This window comes from Phacochoerus africanus, chromosome 1 (assembly GCF_016906955.1).
Source record: "Phacochoerus africanus isolate WHEZ1 chromosome 1, ROS_Pafr_v1, whole genome shotgun sequence".
Taxonomy (NCBI): Eukaryota; Metazoa; Chordata; class Mammalia; order Artiodactyla; family Suidae; genus Phacochoerus; species Phacochoerus africanus.
In genome coordinates this window covers 231,905,773-231,926,209 of record NC_062544.1, presented here as the reverse complement: position 1 = coordinate 231,926,209, position 20,437 = coordinate 231,905,773, and the positions used below count along the sequence as shown (strand labels likewise).

General features: G+C 37.2%; 1 protein-coding gene across 1 annotated transcript in view; it reads right to left on the bottom strand.

Moving 5' to 3' along the window:
* Window positions 1–549: 549 nt before the first annotated feature.
* Window positions 550–20,437, bottom strand: part of IFT57 (intraflagellar transport 57) — a 59,538-nt gene continuing 39,650 nt past the window's right edge. Inside the window, exons 7-11 of the mRNA XM_047792989.1 lie at window positions 5,893–5,964; window positions 4,971–5,102; window positions 3,560–3,622; window positions 1,743–1,809; window positions 550–750 (exon numbers count right to left, since the gene is read on the bottom strand). Coding sequence (XP_047648945.1) covers window positions 572–750; window positions 1,743–1,809; window positions 3,560–3,622; window positions 4,971–5,102; window positions 5,893–5,964 — 513 coding nt within the window. The 3' untranslated portion in view covers window positions 550–571. The remainder of the gene's footprint in view (window positions 751–1,742; window positions 1,810–3,559; window positions 3,623–4,970; window positions 5,103–5,892; window positions 5,965–20,437) is intronic.

Here is a 20,437-nt window from a genome sequence, read left to right as displayed (position 1 = left end):
AAACTTCAAATGTTAAACACACTGAAGTTGATTTTTCCTCATGATTTTTTTTTTAAATTTAATTTTAGGTAACTATAAAGCTGAGGCAAGGGTCACTGGGGTTCTTGGAAAGCCTCTCTAGCTATCATTGGCTGCCTCTGGGCGCCAAAGCCCTTGTGATCACTGCAGAGTGAACTACATGGAAAGGGCCAGGCTTGTGTGCAAGGTCCATGTGCTGACGGCAGGGGCAGCACTGCAGAGAGTACGGGCCACCCACAGTCTGCACCATGCACCTCTTCCTCAAATGCAAGGAACCATAAGAAGAGTGAGCCACTGGTGGGGGGCTTTAACGTATGCAATGAGTAGTGAAAGCTTCTATGAAAGTAAGAATTTGTAATTACTTTATTAAATATTATATTCAGTTGAAAGGATGTGACCATGCCTAATCACCATGATACAATATGTGTGTACATATGTACCCAATACCCATTCAACATGCTTTAAGAGGAATAATTGTGTTTTGAAATCTATGCAATATGAAATAGAATTTGATATAAAAAAAACAACCAGTTGAAAGCATGAAAAATACATTTTAATAAGAGCCTATGGTAGATTCTGGAATGATGGTTGCATGCATGTCCCTAGTCATGTTGGATTTCTCCTTCAGTTTCGACTGGAGTAATGTGTGTTCCACAACACCGATTCTAATGTCCATCTGAACCGTTTCTTGCTTCAGCTTCGTTAAACTCTGTTTAATCCTCACCAAAGGAGCTGCAGAATGAAAATAACATGGAATAAAAATGTTCATTTGGAGTATCAGTGTGTTACAGAATTGTATGACATTTCCCTCACTTTGTCTTAAGCCAAAAATAGGGTTAAAAACACAGCCAACAATTTACTGACATTCACACAGTTTGGCTGTGGCATTTTAAACACCTGAGATTTTTAGGCTGGGAAATGATGTAGCATTTGATGTACTGAGGCCGAATTTCTTTTCTAGAGGAAGAGTTGCTAAAGGGGTGCTTAAAGATGTCTTCAATATTTTTTTATGGGCTAGTATATTTGTCTGAAGGCAAAGGGGATACAATGGGAGAAAAAGGGAAGGAAGAATTTACCTCTGAGACATAGCTAATGGGCTCTTTCAAACATATTGCAAACCCCCTATACATCACCTTTGAAAGATATGCCATTAAAACTCTAGCAAATGCTTCTAGAGCATAGAAAGGCTTTAGGCAATCGCCACTGCGCCATGTCAAAGTAGCGAGAACGAGGGAAGATGATTACCGCAGGATTATTAATTATTTCCTATTTGACCTTTGCCCAGTCAGGTCTACTGCGGAAGAGGGGAATAAAAAGGTCATCACATCACCGCCTTTGTGCCATCTGGGTGTACATTTAGTGCTCTTTTTGCACATAAAATGGAATAATGGAGCTCACTTGATATAAACAGAACCAAATATTATTTTTTAAAATTGACATAACAAAGTACATATTTAAATACTTCCCATTCTATTTCTGAATTAATACAGTTTGAATTTAAAAAATCCTAAATGATAGTTAAAAAAAAAAAAGGACTCTTCTCAGCTCATTTGTAAGGAAAATAGTATATTAGATTATCAGACATAATTTTTGTACCATGTACCTCTCCCTCATTTAAATCCATTTAAAAAGCAGACTTCTTATTTATCAACACCATTTTTAAAAATAGACTTTAAAGAGATATTCTTTTGCTTATTCTCTCCTTAAAATGAGTATGTACTTACCACCATCAGTCATACTGCTCCCTTTTTCTTCCATTTCTTGCTTTACTTTTTCTAGCTCTTCCGTAACCTTTCATTGGAAAAAAAAGTTTTCATGAACACTGGATTTTAATAAACTTTCAGAATTCTTGAAATTAATTCAGATATAATACATATGTAAAGGGATATAAAGATATTCTAGTCATAACTTGAATAATAAGATAAAGTATATGGATATGCAAAGCCTTTCATCTTCTGAGCGTACTCCTATTGTTAAACTTCACCAAATTTCTTTCTCATTAACTTTCTCAGGTTATTACATGACAGAATAAAAATGATCTAAACTTTTTTTAGGCATCAGTCACTCAAGCCTTGCAGTTATCTGATGCCATCTACCACGCCAGCTTCTAATCATCAGTTATTAAATAAAAGAGCATAAATAACCTAAAAAGATTTTAGATTTCTAAAGTTTACTAGGTATCTTAATATTATCGTTTTATAAGAGACTATGCCACCTTTTCCTCTATAGAACACTAAAAATAGTGTTTATACCATATGGCTCTACATAAAAAGATTCTAACTGCTTTATCCAAACCATGAACTCCGAGAGGCATACTGTGCTGCTATATTGGCTCTTATCCGTACTCTACATCATACTCAAAATTATACTGCTACAGCCCCTATGATTAGCAAGATTCTAAACCAGCATTAAGATAGGGAGAAAATTTCATCTTCAAAAAACTGAAAAATTTTGATATGATGTAGAACTAAACCATAATTATTGTAACTTAGTAGGCTTTATTTTTATCATACTGGTGAGTAAAAACTTCCTTGGGAATAAAGTGCTCATCCAAGTAAAGCAAATTAATTTTTTTCAGGCACCTGAAATGTTACAACTGGGGATAACTGCGTACTCCAAAAGAACTAAATGGTTCCCTGGACTCCCTTTCAAGTGTTAATTTACCTAATGTAAGTAAGCCCTTTACTTCTGCATAATGTTTTATCTGCCTAGAAGCACCACAGGGTTGGAAACTAAATGTCTCTAAAGTTATATTTTTAATATTTTAAAATAACTATTTACTCCTCAAATAATCTCAATAAAAGAAGCTTAATTCTGCTACACAGAAAAGTATGTGACAGTTATACTTGATTGTAACAGAGAGAATTTTAGTTCCACATTACCTACTGACCTTGTTGTAAGGTTTTTTTTCCTCTCATCTCTTCAGCGAAAGTGGGAATATGTATTATATGTGTATATAGGTAAGACCTAAATATAATATATATTTTAATCAATATAATTAATATGATTTGTTATATATTAGGTCTTACATCTCTTGCAAGATAATGAAAGTAAATACAACAATATATGTCAATATTCTGTAAGTTTTTAGATGGGGAAAGGTTACTCCCAATTTGTGGGCCAAGAAATTCTCCGGATCACACAGTTATCAAAAGCAATCACTAAGAACAAATCTTACATCTTGCAGACTACCATTAAAATTAAGTCAGTGCTTTACCTACCCTCTTATGTATTAACTACAATTATTATGTTTTTTAAAAGATTAAAGAAGGTTATAAATGTGCTAACATTATTGGCATGTTTCACGTTAAATTTTAGTAAAACAACTAAAGGCATTTTGTGGAAACAAGTAGTATGTAAATACATTAAGTGACTGATACGAGAATTTAGGGGTTTCCTCCTAAAGGGAAGGATTTAGAGCCAATAGGCAGCAATTATTAAAATAAACAACCCCTGGCAATAGCCTTATTAAACCATCCATGGCTCTGAACAGTGGGCCCAGGTGACAGGTGAGGATTTGGCAAGAGCACACAGTGTGTACCTCAGATAGGAGTTTGGTCCTTTCAGTTACTCCGCCGTTTCCCTGCTGGTATCGCTCCCTTGCCTAGGGAGAAAGCATTTTGTTTAATGGCAAATTCAAAACAGAAGCAGATTACTTAAATACGACCTCTTTGTGTTTGCAATTTCTGCATATCATTTTATGACAACCCCCCTCCTCGTTTGTGAATATATTTGTGAAGAGTGACATTTAACAGTAGCTATTTTATGTCCCTAATAGGCACCCTGTATTTAACTAAAGCACTATGAAATGATGAACTACCTTAACCTTCATATACTGACTGTGTAACTCACATGGGCATGGTTCACAATAAAAACTATCCCCAGTCATTCCTAAACAGTTTAGACAGAGGATTTGGTTGATCTAATCTGCATCTTATGCAGAGAAAACCAGTTCTAAAAAATCAATCATAATGGAGCATCAGAATCAGTAATTAATAAGGATTAACAAACAGTATGACAATACGGAATCTATCTTGGGAACTAATTTAACAATCAATTACTTAATATCAATGTTTGAGGGTGGCTTTAATCAGAGACTTTTTATAGCATTTTAAAAGTAAAAGTACCAACAAATAGATGTGTATATGTGTGAATAATTAATTAAACAAATTAAACAATAAAACAGTGAAGGTTACTTGCTGCTTGGCCTTTGAGAACCTCTGAAAGTACAGAAGTATATCTCAAGTTTATTTCCATTTTTCTCTCCTTCTAAACTTGTCTGCTGAAAGAAAAAAATATGCCTTCAACTGACATTTGCAAGTGTTCTTGCTAGTCTTCCTCAACATTATGAAAGAGGGGGCATAAATTCCAAGGAAAGTCTTCAGAGCTGTACTGCTGCAACAAAGCTCGGCTGCTTCCAAAGGCTGAGGGTTTTTATTTTTGGTGGAAATTCTAAAACTTTGAAAGGATTAAAAAAATTGCTCATTTAATTAATTAAACTGCTTGTCTCTGAACGTGTCTTGCTTTCATATTCTTTATTATGTGGCTGTAAGCCATTATGGCAAGAATGTCTTTTCTCCCTGACACATGTAAATGCATACTATTCTACTTCCTCCTACTCAGACGGTAAATTAATAGCCGACTTAGAAACAAAACCAGGTGTCCTGACACTCTGTTCCCATTCTAAGCCATGTTCCTCAGCAATATATGCCTTCCTCTCCTTAAGTCAGATGAAGAGATGCGTTTACAGACTTCTAGGAGGTAATTTCTATCACCTGTAAAATGGAGGTGACACGTTCTATTGCCTCACTTGGTTTCCTAAAGTGGGCAGAGAATCAATGTGCTGCAGTTTGTGCAAAGCATTTCAAGATTCTCAAATGAAAAGTGCTGTGTCGCGTTTAGGGCTGAGGGTCATTAATTGGAATGAACCCTGGATCTCATTCTTCAGTTACCTCACTCAGCTGGGCTTGAGCTGCTCGATATTCCTGAACCAAGTGCTCAAGCTGATTGTTGATGTACTTCTCTCGGCTGCCAATCTTTTCCAGAGTCCTACTAATCTCATTATGAAGTTTGTCCAAAAATCCCTAGAAATTTCATGAAACTTTAGCAGACAAAAGAATTCACAAACACATTTTTCAAAAGCAGTTTAAAATGGGTTAAATCTCCCCCAATCCAGCCCACAAATTCCCAACTGCCAATGAAAAAGAACACAGTTTGAAATTTTCAGTAACAAAAAAGTCTATAATGAGAATTATTTCAGCTGCAATTTGCAAAATGTTAAAAAAGCACCTGGTAGTGTTAGTTTATCTGTCCTTATGCAAATGTAAAATGTATGTGAGTGGATTCTGCTTTACATAAAGTTCACAATCAAGGCAGGTAAGGGAATGACATGATTTTCTTGTAGCACAATTCACAGATGACTGGAATATTCCAGTTATAAGTAGATCATTAAACTTATAGCTCTAGCCTGAGACCCGTAACATCTCACTCCAACTTTGCTTCTTTGTGGTACCCTCCAAAAGTCCCTACTTCTGGCAGGGCAACATGCCTGGGAGTTAGAGGTTCTAGGCATTGCTGGCCAGGTGCTATGTTACCCCCTGAGAATCGGAGAGGAAAGGATGAGGAAATAATTCTAGTATTTCTACATATGCAAATAAACTATATATCTAAAATATGTAATATACTAAATATCCATTATATTGCTTTTATATAGTTACCTTTTTAAAACTGGTTTAAGTATTAAGGCTGTTGAAATATAATACGGCACATTCAATCAATAAGCTCCTCAAGGGCAAGGATTGAGTCTTTTTTCCTTCCATGTTTTCCCTTAACAGGTATTCCACAGGTGAGTACACAGAGAAGCAATTCACATACCTTGGTCTCCTTTAGAGCAGATTCAATTCCACTTTTGTGCTGGTGCATTTGGTCAACATGGATTCTCCAATCCTATGGGCATAAGAGCATATAGGTGCAAGTAAAAAATACTCAATTTCCTTCTTTCCTCCACTTTTTTGAAGTTGTATCCTTAATTTTAATTACTTTGGTTGCTGCCCTATTTCAGGTGGGAGAGTCCTATATTTAGCTTGCAATCAGATTATAAAGAAATCTGTGTAGAGCACTTTAGGATAAAAGGTCTTAAATAAATGTAAATTATTTTATGTGTTCACAGAGTGATGTCTGACAATTTGAATATAAATTATCCCTGCACTGTTGGTGGTTAATATTTATGACTACCCATCAAAATGAAAAAAATTCTAATTACTAGACAAGAAATACTTGTTTAAACAGTAACAATTATGTTTGCCAGAAGCAACTCTGGAATCAAGCATCATATATCAAATATTAGTTTGTCCCCTGAAATGAAAATGGAGCCCTCTTCTTCAGACTTTGGAGTCTCTTTCTTAAGAAAGAAAGTCTATAATGATTATTAGAGTTAATATATTTGAGATATATTGTCCTACTGCTGGACTGATCTAAATGTGTGTGCGTGTCTGAAATCCTCCCCATCATTTTAATTTCCTACAGGAGATCTTCAACATTTTTCTGGTTTACATCACTAACGGTAACAATTTTAGGACTTAAGAAATACTCATCAGAAGAGAAAAAACACTAAGGTGAGTTGAAATAAGTGACAGAACAAGGACATACCTCAGTCACATGTGTCTGCTGACATGCCCTGATGCTCTACTGTGCTATCTACACTGTTTTGTGAAGGAAAAACTATTTTGTGAATGGTCCCATCCTACTAATTTCTTCTCTTTTTTTTTTTTTTTTTTTAAGGGGCACACCCACCGCATATGGAAGTTCCCAGGCTAAGGGTCGAATTGGAGTTGTAGCTGCTGGCCTATGCCACAACCACAGCAATGCCAGATTTGAGCCACGTCTGCAACCTACACCACAGCTCATGCTAAGGCTGGAACCTTAAACCACTAAGTGAAGCCAGGGATCAAACCTATGTCTTCATGGATACTAGTCAGATTTGTTTCTGCTGAGCCATGACAGGAACTCCCCCATTTTACTAATTTCTTAACTTTAAAACCTGGGCCAGTGATTGTAGGGTAAAAAAACATGGACTTAGAGAATAGACTTGTGGTTGCCTAGGGGCAGGGGGAGGGATTGGGATGGATTGGGAGCTTGGGGTTAACAGATGCAAACCATTGCTTTTGGAATGGATTAGCAATGAGATCTTGCTGTGTAGCACTGAGAACTATGTCTAGTCACTTATGACGGAGCATGACAATGGGAGAAAAAAATGTATACATGTATGTGTAACTAGGTCACCATGGTGTACAGTAGAAAAAAAATTGAGGAAATAACAATAAAAAAATAATTATAAAAAAAATCCTTGGGAACCTCACACATACCAATTACAAAATTATATTAAAATGGCAAAGAACCTCAAAGACTGTCTGGCCTGACCTTCATCATTTCATAGGCATGCAAACAGAGGCCCAGCGACAAAAAGGGGTACACCCAAGGCCTCACGGGTAGTGGAGCACCTGGATCAGAAGACATACTAATTCCCACACAGTACCTCTTGGCAGGTCACAATTAATAAAAGGAGGTATTGTCTGCCTGACACCAGTGAAGATACTGGAGCAGGGAGTGAATAAGCACTTTCCTTTGTCCTTAAGCATCTTCATATCTCATGAGCTGAAAGTATCTCAGAATACAAGAGTGTAGAAAGGAATTTAAAGATCTCCTACTCATCCAACACTCACCTAAGCAGCACCTTCATCTTACAGTTGTGGGGACTGTTCACCACCTGTGACTATGGCTGGGCTGATGTGGCCAGGAAACAGGTCCCCCCAACTCAGCCAGTCAACAGTGCAACAGGGAGGAGAAACAACTGGTTGGCCTCCTGCAACTAGATTGACTAGGGGAAGCCTCAAAATGGAAACCTGTTTAAGCCGTAGCAAGCATCCTTATGAAAGATAATGAACCTAACAAGTATCATTATATTAATTTTTTAAGGAAGTACTCACCCTGCCTGATTCCAAAAAGAATTTAAAAGCTTAATAAACACTAAGCTCAAGTATCCCCACCAGTCTTTGTTTCTGTCTCTATTATCACATATGTATATAATGTATATACATATGTATATATTCACATATAAATGTATAAACATACATGTTTCTCCATACATTTTAAATATAGTTTTAAATTTTATTGTAATTGATGTGTTTAAAATAGTTTGCTTTTTCTATCCAGCATTATTTTCTTCTAGCAAATGTTAAAAAATGTATTTTTTTTCATGTTTTGACATTCAAAGTATTTTGAGAGAAGCAAACATGCCTGATTCATCTATGTGTAACTATGATAACTTCATTGATGTTAAACTCCACAGAGGAGCTGGTATTTCAGTGGAAACTTGAAACATGAATAGCATTTCAACAAAATGGAAAGGAGGGGGAGAGGAAGGGTATTTTAGGCTGAGGGAATAACAAGAACAAGGAAAAACAGGAAAATATATAGGGAAAGTAGCTCAGGCTGGCTAGAATATAATCCACAAAGTTCTTGGGGTGGGAAGGATGAATCACAAGGAAACAAAGCTGGAGAGGTAGGTTAAATCAGATCCAGGGCTTTAATTAAGAAATGTGGGTTTTATCATGTAGACAGTAGAGGGCTATCAATGATTTCAGTTTTAAAGTCAAGTCTGTGTTTTGAGAAAGTAGCAGAGTGAAGGACTGATTAGAAAGGCAAGAGACTGAAGAGAGGTAGCAGACTAGTTAAGAGGCTGTGTCATGGTCCCCCTGACACATTAGCAGGGGTTAGTCAGAGCAGTGCTTGTAGGAATGGAGGGGAAGGGATGGATGGATTCAAGGGACACTGAAGAAACAGACTTGATTACTGATTATTGACGAAGGGGAAGTGTAGGGTGGCTGATGTGGAAGTGGGCAAGTAGAGAGGAGTGTCTGTAAGGCTTCTGGTCGTGGGAACTAAGAAGATAGTAATATCACAGTGTGACAAGAATGGAATAGATCTTAGGGAGCCAGAAATACCGAGGAATTTGGTTTTGGACTTTTTAACTGGATAAGCCACTGGGACATTTGTGTAATTCCACTGCCTTTTAAAGTGGAAAGCAAGTAATGATTTATAATTATCTGCCAGGCAAATTTGAATGCTCATTAAAATCGTCTAGATGGACACATTTCCTGATGTACAGCTATTTTTTAAAAAGCCCTAAAAGTGTTCTTACCCTTTAACCCCAGCAATTTCACTTCTAGAAATTATTCCCAAGGAAATCATTTGGGAAACACACAAAGATCAATGTATAAGTTCTGTGTAAAACAGCAGAAGACTCTTTAAATACCTGACAGTAGAGGACAGATTAAATTGATTTTGTCACATTCACCTAGTCCCTAAAAATAATGTAGTATGATACCATTTTTATAAAGCTCAAAGCAAAACTCAAGGATGCACTATTCGGAGATACACACACCTATGAAAACACACACACACAAAGATAAAGAAAGAAGAGGAAGAAGCAGCAGCTAACGAGAGGGCATGAACCAGAGGACAATGGTTCCCACGGGTGAGAAGGGGCAGTGGCAGAGCAACACACACGTCACTTCCATGATGTTGTAATGGTCTAGTTCCCAAGTTGGGTAGTGGGTTCTTAAGTGTTTGTTTCATGACTGGATTTTATAATTCCATATGATTGTATATCAAATACATTAATGTTGTATACTGAAATATTAAATTCATGTTTTCAAAAAATATTTCATAGTCAGCAAAAATGCATTTTAACAACATATACACAGCAATGTGGCAAAACATTGCCAAAAGAGTATGTTCATTAGCTGTCCAATTTAGTAAAAATTAGTATTTGTGTATATTTGTATATGTGTATTAAGACAGGGATTTGAATAGCGGTGTTTTAAATTTCTTCCTCATCCTAACAATATTTTCCAAATTTCCTATAAGAAAATTTTGTCACTTTTAATCTTTGGGGGAAAAATATGTCAAAAACCTTCTGCATGCCTAAGATGTTCTTGAAAGGGATTTAATATATAGTAGAGAATATGAATGATTGTACTTGTAACATTTTTAAAACATGAAAATAAAAAGGCAAAATATATAGCTTAAAAAAAACCCCTACAAATGAGATGGTCAAAAACTTTACAAAGGTTTGTAGTAAGAATGGAGAAGGCAGGTTTTAATGTAAGGATTTGATCCTCCAAACAAGTAACAGGAATTCTTAACATATGAGAGAATCCGTTGAGTTACAATGACCTTTTAAACACCTTTCCTTATTTAAGACTCTCAAAGGTTTGGAGTGCTAAGTAGATATCCTCGTCCCTTCTTCACCTCTAGCCTTCCCTGAAAGAGAGCTATGTGATTTGCTGGCTGGTTGTGGGAAAGCTGTGCTTTGCTGCTCCACTGAAGCCGGCCTTGGCCGGGTGATCCCCTGCGGACATGGCGTGTGCCAGGGCTGTGCAGCAGCTCTGAGAGGCATCCACCAGCTCCCCTGTCTTTTCTTTTAGCCGTGATCACAGGCATGCCCCACAGAGGGGTTATCCTTTAAGTCTGAGAGCAAGAAACATGGAACATAGCTGGAGTAGAGCCACAGCTGAGCTACACATCAGTAGATGTGTATCTTGAGTGAGGATAAATGTATGGTATTGTTATAAACCACTGTGATCTAGGGGTTGTTTGTAATACAGAAAAACTGACTGTGCATACATAACTTATAGGGAAAAAACCCCCCAAGAATCAGACAGGTTAAATGACCTTTCCAAGGTTTCATGTCTGGAAAGTAGAAAGCACTTTCCCACCAGTGCTTTTTCCACATACTATATGCTTCTCTTCTTTGTGATAAAATGAACTACCAAAGTGTATCTAAGGTAAACCACAGATTCTTTTTGTTATAGGTATGGTCAGGCCATTCAAGATGGCTGTCCTCTTGCTGTCCATACTTCCCCTGCTCAACCTGTGCCTGCTTCACCTACACCCTATTTGAGGAAGGCCTACAGGAGCGGCCTTCCTACATACTTGCCCTGGGCCTCATCTTGAGATTGTTTTGATGAAAGGGCCAGTGAGGGGCCAGCCCCTCTGCTGTTTTCCCTGGTAACGCAGGGCCCACCTGACAACCTATTTCTGCCTCTAACTGGCAATTCCCACACCCATCCAGCCCAGAAAAGCCTGTGGCTTTGTCCCATCCACCACTCAAGGCATACGTGGTAGGGTGCCACTCCAGGACCCTGCTTCAGGTATGTAAGCTCTTCTGCTAAACCACCGAAGTTTCTATCGCTGACTCCGGGCTGTTTCTTCAGTCTTAAAGCTGGGCAAGAGCAGGCCTGTAGGCCTGTGGGGTGCAGCTCAACATCATATATCAAGTGAGACCACAAGGACCACAGGAGTTTACTGCTCACCTATTCCAATGTGCTCTAAGTGTGTCCATTAAGGGTCATTTCTCATCCCTACTAAAGTTGAAATTTCCACCTAATCTAGCACATTTCCTCTCTCTATGGAAATAAGAAGACTATATCATTTCTTTAGACTTCCTATTTTTAAAAATCCTCTCATACAAACTCTCATGTGTAATTCTCTCTGTCACTTGTGAGGTCAATGGCAAAGGTATTGTTATAATTATAACCCTCTCCCTGCTCCAAATTCTTTAGCACCAAATTATATATCTCCCTTTTCAGAAACTGGATTAATTGACATCTTGGCAGATGGTGATTCACAGTATACCATAAAATCAAAATGTATGAGATCTAATTGCAGCTGTTAAGGTGACTGGAAGACTATATGGATCTTTGCATTTTATTTCAACAGAACACCAGCTGAACAATTTCCTTCACATATGCAGATACACTTGGTTTCTTTGCCTGGATCTCCAACTCATTTTTTTTTTTTTATTTTCCCACTGTACAGCAAGGGGGTCAGGTTATCCTTACATGTATACATTACAATTACATTTTTCCCCCAGCCTTTCTTCTGTTGCAACATGAGTATCTAGACAAAGTTCTCAATGCTATTCAGCAGGATCTCCTTGTAAATCTATTCTAAGTTGTGTCTGATAAGCCCAAGCTCCCGATCCCTCCCACTCCCTCCCCCTCCCATCAGGCAGCCACAAATCTCTTCTCCAAGTCCATGATTTTCTTTTCTAAGGAGATGTTCATTTGTGCTGGATATTAGATTCCAGTTATAAGTGATATCATATGGTATTTGTCATTGTCTTTCTGGCTCATTTCACTCAGTAGGAGATTCTCTAGTTCCATCCATGTTGCTGCAAATGTTGCTGCAAATGGCATTATGTCATTCTTTTTTATGGCTGAGTAGTAGTCCATTGTGTATATATACCACCTCTTCTGAATCCAATCCTCTGTCGATGGACATTTGGGTTGTTTCCATGTCCTGGCTATTGTGAATAGTGCTGCAATGAACATGCGGGTGCACGTGTATCTTTTAAGGAGAGTTTTGTCCGGATAGATGCCCAAGAGTGGGATTGCAGGGTCATATGGAAGTTCTATGTATAGATTTCTAAGGTATCTCCAAACTGTTCTGCATAGTGGCTGTACCAGTTGACATTCCCACCAATAGTGGAGGAGGGTTCCCTTTTCTCCACACCCCCTCCAGCACTTGTTCTTTGTGGATTTATTAATGATGGCCATTCTGACTGGTGTGAGGTGATATCTCATGGTAGTTTTGATTTGCATTTCTCTTATAACCAGCGATGTTGAGCATTTTTTCATGTGTTTGTTGGCCATCTGTATATCTTCTGTGGAGAAATGTCTATTCAGGTCTTTTGCCCATTTTTCCATTGATTGATTGGCTTTTTTTGCTGTTGGGTGGTGTAAGTTGTTTATATATTCTAGAGATTAAGCCCTTGTCCGTTGCATCATTTGAAACTATTTTCTCCCATTCTGTAAGTTGTCTTTTTGTTTTCTTTTGGGTTTCCTTTGCTGTGCAAAAGCTTTTCAGTTTGATGAGGTCCCATGGGTTTATTTTTGCTCTGATTTCTATTGCTTTGGGAGACTGACCTGAGAAAATATTCATGATGTTGATGTCAGAGAGTGTTTTGCCTATGTTTTCTTCTAGGAGTTTGATGGTGTCCTGTCGTATCTTTAAGTCTTTCAGCCATTTTGAGTTTATTTTTGTGCATGGTGTGAGGGTGTGTTCTAGTTTCATTGCTTTGCATGCAGCTGTCCAGGTTTCCCAGCAATGCTTGCTGAATAGCCTTTCTTTTTCCCATTTGATGTTCTTGCCTCCCTTGTCAAAGATTAATTGACCATAGGTGTCAGGGTTTATTTCCGGGTTCTCTATTCTGTTCCATTGGTCTGTCTGTCTGTTTTGATACCAGTACCACACTGTTTTGATGACTGTGGCTTTGTAGTATTTCTTGAAGTCTGGGAGAGTTATGCCTCCTGCTTGGTTTTTCTTTCTCAGGATTGCTTGGGCGATTCTGGGTCTTTTGTGGTTCCATATAAATGTTTGGATTGTTTGTTCTAGTTCTGTGAAAAATGTCATGGTTAATTTGATAGGGATTGCATTGAATCTGTAGATTGCTTTGGGTAGTATGGCCATTTTTACAATATTGATTTTCCCAATCCAGGAACATGGAATATCTTTCCATTTCTTTACATCTTCTTTGATTTCTTTGATTAAAGTTTTATAGTTCTCGGCACATAGGTCCTTTACCTCCTTGGTCAGGTGGATTCCGAGGTATTTGATTTTGTGAGGTGCAATTTTAAAAGGTATTATATTTTTGTATTCCTTTTCTAATATTTCATTGCTGGTATACAGAAATGCAACTGACTTCTGAATGTTCATCTTATATCCTGCTACTTTGCTGAATTTATTAATCAGTTCAAGGAGTTTTGGGGTTGAGTCCTTAGGGTTTTCTATGTATAGTATCATGTCATCTGCATACAGTGACAGTTTGATCTCTTCTCTTCCTATATGGATGCCTTTTAGTTCTTTGGTTTGTCTGATTGCTGTGGCTAGGACTTCCAAAACTATGTTGAAGAGCAGTGGTAAGAGTGGGCATCCCTGTCTTGTTCCAGATTGGAGTGAGAAGGCTTTCAGATTTTCCCCATTGAGGATTATATTTGCTGTGGGTTTATCATAAATGGCTTTGATTATATTCAGGAATGTTCCCTCTATACCCACTTTGGCAAGGGTCTTGACCATGAATGGATGTTGGACTTTGTCAAATGCTTTTTCTGCGTTCCAACTCAATTCTTAAAGCTCCTCTCTGGAACTGCAGGGGAAAGAGAGACTGAAACGTGTGCTAGGGATAGCAAGTAGAACTTTATCTGTGTATAAGTTTCGCTAATTTACAACTTGTAAAATGTCAAACTCTCAGTTTTTCTTCACCCAAGTTTGAGCTTCTTTATGTGTGGAGAGGCAGAATGCCAAAGGACTCTTGATATAGAAAAGCTGAGGAAGGCCTTTGTGTGTACAGGGATGGTTTCTTCCTGGGCTCGGGAAAAGTCCAGGCCAGAGCACAGCTGACCAGAGCAGTTCACAGTCTGTGGGCACCTTTTGCTCCAGCTCTCAAGGGCAGGAGCAGGGCCCCAGACTCTGATGTGTGTCTTGAACTGCTTTCCATCACAAAATACTTTTTCTGCCGTGTACCCCAACATTCTTCTCTATTCTTACTGTTTCTCCTTCAATTCTGTTGTGAATAATTACTGATGAAATCTTAATTCAATGTTCTTTTTTGCAATTTTATTTTAACAAATACAAAAATATTTACAAGGGCTTTTATGGGCTCCCTCTGTTAAAGGTGCCTAATCCTATTTTTCTTATGAGGCCTTTGTTTCAACTTTCTCCAGGGATTTTCAAGGTCACTCAGGGGAGGAAATCCTGAGTACCTCCATTTCATAGATTGGATAACAAACAGGTTGTGTGATTTTTACACTGTCAATCACAAAATGACTAGGAAACCAAATGTTTTCCTCTCACTTAGAAACTTTCCATTACACAAACCTACCTCTTTCATTTCCTCACTCTGTCATCAATTTCAATAAGAAGCACAAGAAACTGTGATAACTCCCAATTCAAGTTTGCACATTAAATGTTTCTTAGCTTGGTTGTCCTGCTAAAACATATATGCTACAGGAGAATTGCTGCTTCTAACTTGCTGTGGACAAATAATCCAGATAAGCAACTTTGTGAAAATTTCTGAAACCTAAGTTCCAAGGAAGAATTTATAAGACTCTTCTACACATAAAGTGCATGAGGTTAACACATAGTATTTTGTGATACCTATTTTGGCTACTCAGAAACCCTTCCTATCTCCCTTCCTTGGGTATAGAATAGTCCCCCAATAGGGGGAACATTAATTCTGAGATCTTTTTAAATCTAATAGTAATTTTAATATTAACATTCAAGGAATACTTTGTGTGTGTCAGGCACTATGCTAAGCACTGTCCTTACATCATCACATTTAATTCTCTTCAAAACTTTACAAGGATATTGAGACATGGCTACTTCAAAGTAGACTACCCAAGCTCACACAGGCAAATCAGTGGTAGAGCCCAAACCTGCAAAGATATCTATATAACGTACCATTCCCTGATGAAATGTAGTAAAACGTAACTGAAAATTTTGATGGGATGATGGTTCAAGAAGACTTCAGTTTTATCTTTAATATTTGAATTTTTGTAAGAATGTATTTCTATATCAACTGTATAATGAAACAATATATTTAAAACATTTTAGGATAAAATGTATATAACTAAAAACTTCCTCACAAAGAAATATCCACCCTACATGACTTTATCAGTGCATTTTCTCAAATATTTAAGAAAGAAATAATAATGAACTTATATAAATTCCACTAGAGAGGGGAGAAAAGAGGGAGCACAATTGCTAACTTGTTTTATGAGAACTCCATAGTATTACACTAAAACCTGACAAAGACACCTTAAAAAATAAGAAAAAAAAAATCTTTTTTTTTTTTTTTTTGGCTACGTCCATGGCATATGGAAATTCCCCGGCCAGGAATTGAACCCACCCCACAGCATGATCTGAGCCACTACAGTGATAATGCTGGATCCTTAACTCACCATGACACAGGGAACTCCTAGAGCAATTTTTTATACATATAAACATAAAAATCCTCAACAAAGTACCAGCAAATCTAATCCAGTAATATACAAAAAGGTAATATAACATGATTAAGTTGCATTTATTCCAAAATGCAAGGTTAATACTCAAAAATCAACCACTATAATCCAGCATAAGAGGAAAAAAAAAAAGAGGAGATAAATCAGTCATCTCAATAGATGAAGAAAAAATTATTAAAAAATTTAACATCCATTCATAACAATAACTCAGCAAACCAGGAACAAAAGAGAAGGTCCTTAATCTACCTTATGATATTTGTAAAAGTCAAAAAGCGAACATCATCCTTGATGGTAAAACTGAAATACTGAAAGCTTTCCTCCTGCTAATGCCACTTATATTCAACACAGACTAAGGTTTTTAATCAGTATTTCAAGCAAGATAAAGGATATAAAAGGGATAAGGCTTATAAACAAAGAAATAATTCTGATGTTATTTGAAGATGATATAATTGTATACACAGAAAACACAAAAGAATATACAGGCTTATGGTTAGAATGAAAAAGCAAATTTAGCAAGTGTGCTGGAGATGTGTACAAATACACACACAGAGAAATGTATTTTTATATAACAGCAAAAAATAAACATGAAATAAAATCTAAAAGATACCACTGAAGCAAAGACCAATATAATAATACAGAGTGTCCAGCTACGGACCCACACAAGCATGTTCTCTTTTTACGACAAAACAGTGCACTAGTAAAAGGATTACCTTTTCAATAAACTGGGTCAACTGCATAGACATATGAAAATCAAATAAATCTTGATCATACCTTCACACTGTACATGAGAAATAAGGCTAGATGGATGCAGATCTCAATGCAAAAGGTAAAACAATACAGTGTCAAGAGGAAAACAGGAAAATATCTTCATAGCATTGGGAGAAGCAAAGATACTTAAATAAAACATAAATATTAGCCATATTTCTCTTCCCCCAAAATAGATCATTTTGAGCATATTAAAATTAAGCCACTATTTATCATAATACATCAATAAGAGTGAAAAGGGTAGCTAAAGAATAGATATTTGCAATACAAACCTGTGACAAAGGACTCACATCAAGTATATAAAGAACTTCTATAAATCAAAAGAAAAAAGCAGACAACTCAATAGCAAAAGACAAAAGAGAAGATCCAAATGCCAAATAAACACATGAAAAGGAGCACAACTTCATCAGGGAAAATGTAAATTAGCATGACAATGAGACATCACAACAAACCTACATGACTAAAACTCTTTGTGGCTCAGCGGTAACAAACCCAACTAATACCCATTGAGGACTCAGGTTCAATCCCTGGATCCACTCAGAAGGTTAAGGATCTGGCTTTGCCATGAGCTGTGGTGTAGGGTGAAGATATGGCTTGGATTCCACATTGCTGTGGCTCTGGCGTAGGTCAGCAGCTGCAGCTCTGATTAGACCCCTAGCCTGGGAACTTCCATATGCTGCGGGTGCAGGCCTGAAAAAAAAAAAAAGGCCAAAACAAGGCTGAATGTTGAGGAGGCTGGGGAGCAACAGGAACTTTCATACACTCTTAGAAGGAGTACAAATTTATATAACTACTTTCAAAAACTAATTGGCAGGGTCTGCTAAAGTTAAACACATGCATATGCTATGACCCAGTAAGTCAACTCTTGGTAAATGGCAATAGAAATGCATACCTATATTTACCAAAAGATATGTACAGGGATTTTCAAATCAGCATTATTTATGTTAGTCACAAACTATAAACAACTCACATAAGCCAGATGTGGGTTACTCTGGAAGGGTAGGGCCTTGGGTTAGGCAGCTCTACAATGAAGGAGCAGACCGCTGTAGGTTCTGTGGCTAGGTAGCAAGTCCTTGCTTGGAAGGGGATCTGGACAATTGATCTCTGTTTTAACTACAGGGAACCAGACTTAGTTATTAAAATGATAATTGTAGCTGTAGTGGTAGAGAGGTAGGGCCAAGTGTGTGCAGTCCCAAAGTGATCAGTCTCCAGATTTCAGTGTGAAACACTGATGTTCCTGTGACACACTTAGTAGTCTATCCACAGTCAATGAGAAAATTCTCTGGAAATCTGATGGCAAGAGATCAGATTAAGTGAAAGAAGCAGAAAACACAGCTTGCTAGAAGGAGTTGCATATGTCTAAGTTCACTCTAGCAAATATTTCTGGGACAGGTCAATAATTTATCATGCTTTCTGCAAGGATATGAGCAGAGTATTTGCTTTCTCCATGCAGAACACTCCCTTCTCTAATGACAGAACATTATTTGTATTCTTTCTCTTTGTTGCTTTGCATAAGCAGTTTTGCAATTCTCTTCTTCTGTCCTAATTATTAGATTAATCTTCAGCTTCATCACTGCTCACATTTATGTATGTATTTGTGTGTGTGTGTGTGTGTGTGTGTGTGTGAGAGAGAGAGAGAGAGAGAGAGAGAGAGAGAGAGAGAGAGAGACTGTCCATTAAATTAAATAACTTTTTCATGAGATTAAATTACTTTCTTAATGAAAAATGCCCATCAGGTTGCAGGATAATTGCAGAATGCAGCTTTCCTGAATTTTTAAATATGCCATTTTTCTTTGATTGTCAGCAGCCTAAATCTTATGTGGTACACCTTTGTGGTGTGAATGCATGGTTTTTCTTTATAATTGTGCAAAGAATAAACACAGACTTACGCAGAATTTGGTACGTATGTGTGGTATACGCTGTCTGTGTGTATTTGCTGCAGGGGGTGTGGGAGTCATACTGGAAATGAATCATACTGGAAATAAGTGTTTCCTCAGGAAAGTACCTGTTTTCTAGATATTCCTCTTGTAGAGAAAAATAAGACAGTGCATACAGAGGGCAAGCAAAGGCTATTACAGCAATCACTGGGATCCTCACACCTGCCTTTAATTGAACTGAAACTGGAGATCCATAATCTCTCCATAAAATACCCCGTTAGTTAAATAATTACATTTCTAATGTGTGCTCATATTTAGATCTTTACTGACTACCATCTGTCACTAAGTGTTTTCATATGTTGACTCAGACTTATTTTTCATGCTAACTCTATTCACACCCCTTTTATATGGCCACACAAATCTTCTGAGTGGGGGTTCCCAGACTTAGGAAGGAGTTATAAGCCTTGAGAAGAGATTTGGCGAGGCAGTGAAAGAGGCCCTCCTGAGAATGCAGGAACACTCTTAGGCTGACTCAGAATGCCATTATTTCACAGGATGCTGAGTAACCATGGTGGATAGCTGGAAAAGATGACCTTGCCAGTCTCTTTCAACTTCAAGAGTCTAGTAATTGAAACTCTGATCTCATACGGATACTTAAAAAACAAACAAAAACCAAAAAAATGGAGCTCTCTGCATATCTGAAGAACTAAGAAACATAAATTGCTACCTCGGCATAAAGAAACAATCACATATGATGGGACAAAGACTATGGGGGCAAAAATTTGTCCAAATATTAAGAAATCTGTAATAAAACACTCTGATAGTGAGAACTACTCTAATACTGTTGATTAAAAAAATGAATCAAGGCAATTAAAAAGTGCATTATGTAGGGAGGTCCATATGATAAATGGTTTCTGCTTCAACTCATATTTTATATTAAGTAATTAAAAAGGAAACATTAAATTATACTTTGCAATAATGAAATATTTAAGCAGTGCAGAAATTTCAATTATAACCAATGTGTATTAGCTCCATGCTCTCAATCACAAATGTCTATTTGAGGTATATCTGCTGTGAGGCATTAGTAACTTCCCTCTACAGCATTTACATAACATGCAGTCTTTATTGGTTATTTCCTTAAAAACCTCCCACTGTTGAAGCTCTTTAGTTACAACCGATGGTAATCTCTACAGTAAAAACACTTGTTCTCCTATTTCAACTTGTGATAAATGAAACCTTTCGGGATCCAGTTGAAACATTTATCACATTCAGGGTAAACAGGAAGGAAGGCATCATCCACTAACTTTAAACACAGAATATCCTGAAAGTTCAACAAGACTGTGACAGAAGCAGCTAAAAGTCATTTCCAGTTGCTTAAGGATGGCTGGGTTTTTTCCCATCTCTTTACAGTATTTTTGAATGTATAATTTAGGCATAGTATTCTTTTCCACAAACCTAATAATTGTCTATGAGCCACAGGCTACAAAGGGAAAAAAAAATTGACCTTGAGAATACAATCTTAAGTCCACAAAATAACACTATTTTTAAAAAATAATACAGAAATCAAAAACAGTATTCTGTCTTGTGTAGTCTCCCTTAAAGAAAGCTTGCCTGTAAAAGTCCATCAGTGAATATTTCTGCTCATTCTCTGAGACGACATGGCAGTTGAGTAATCATGCAGGCTGCTCTAAAAAT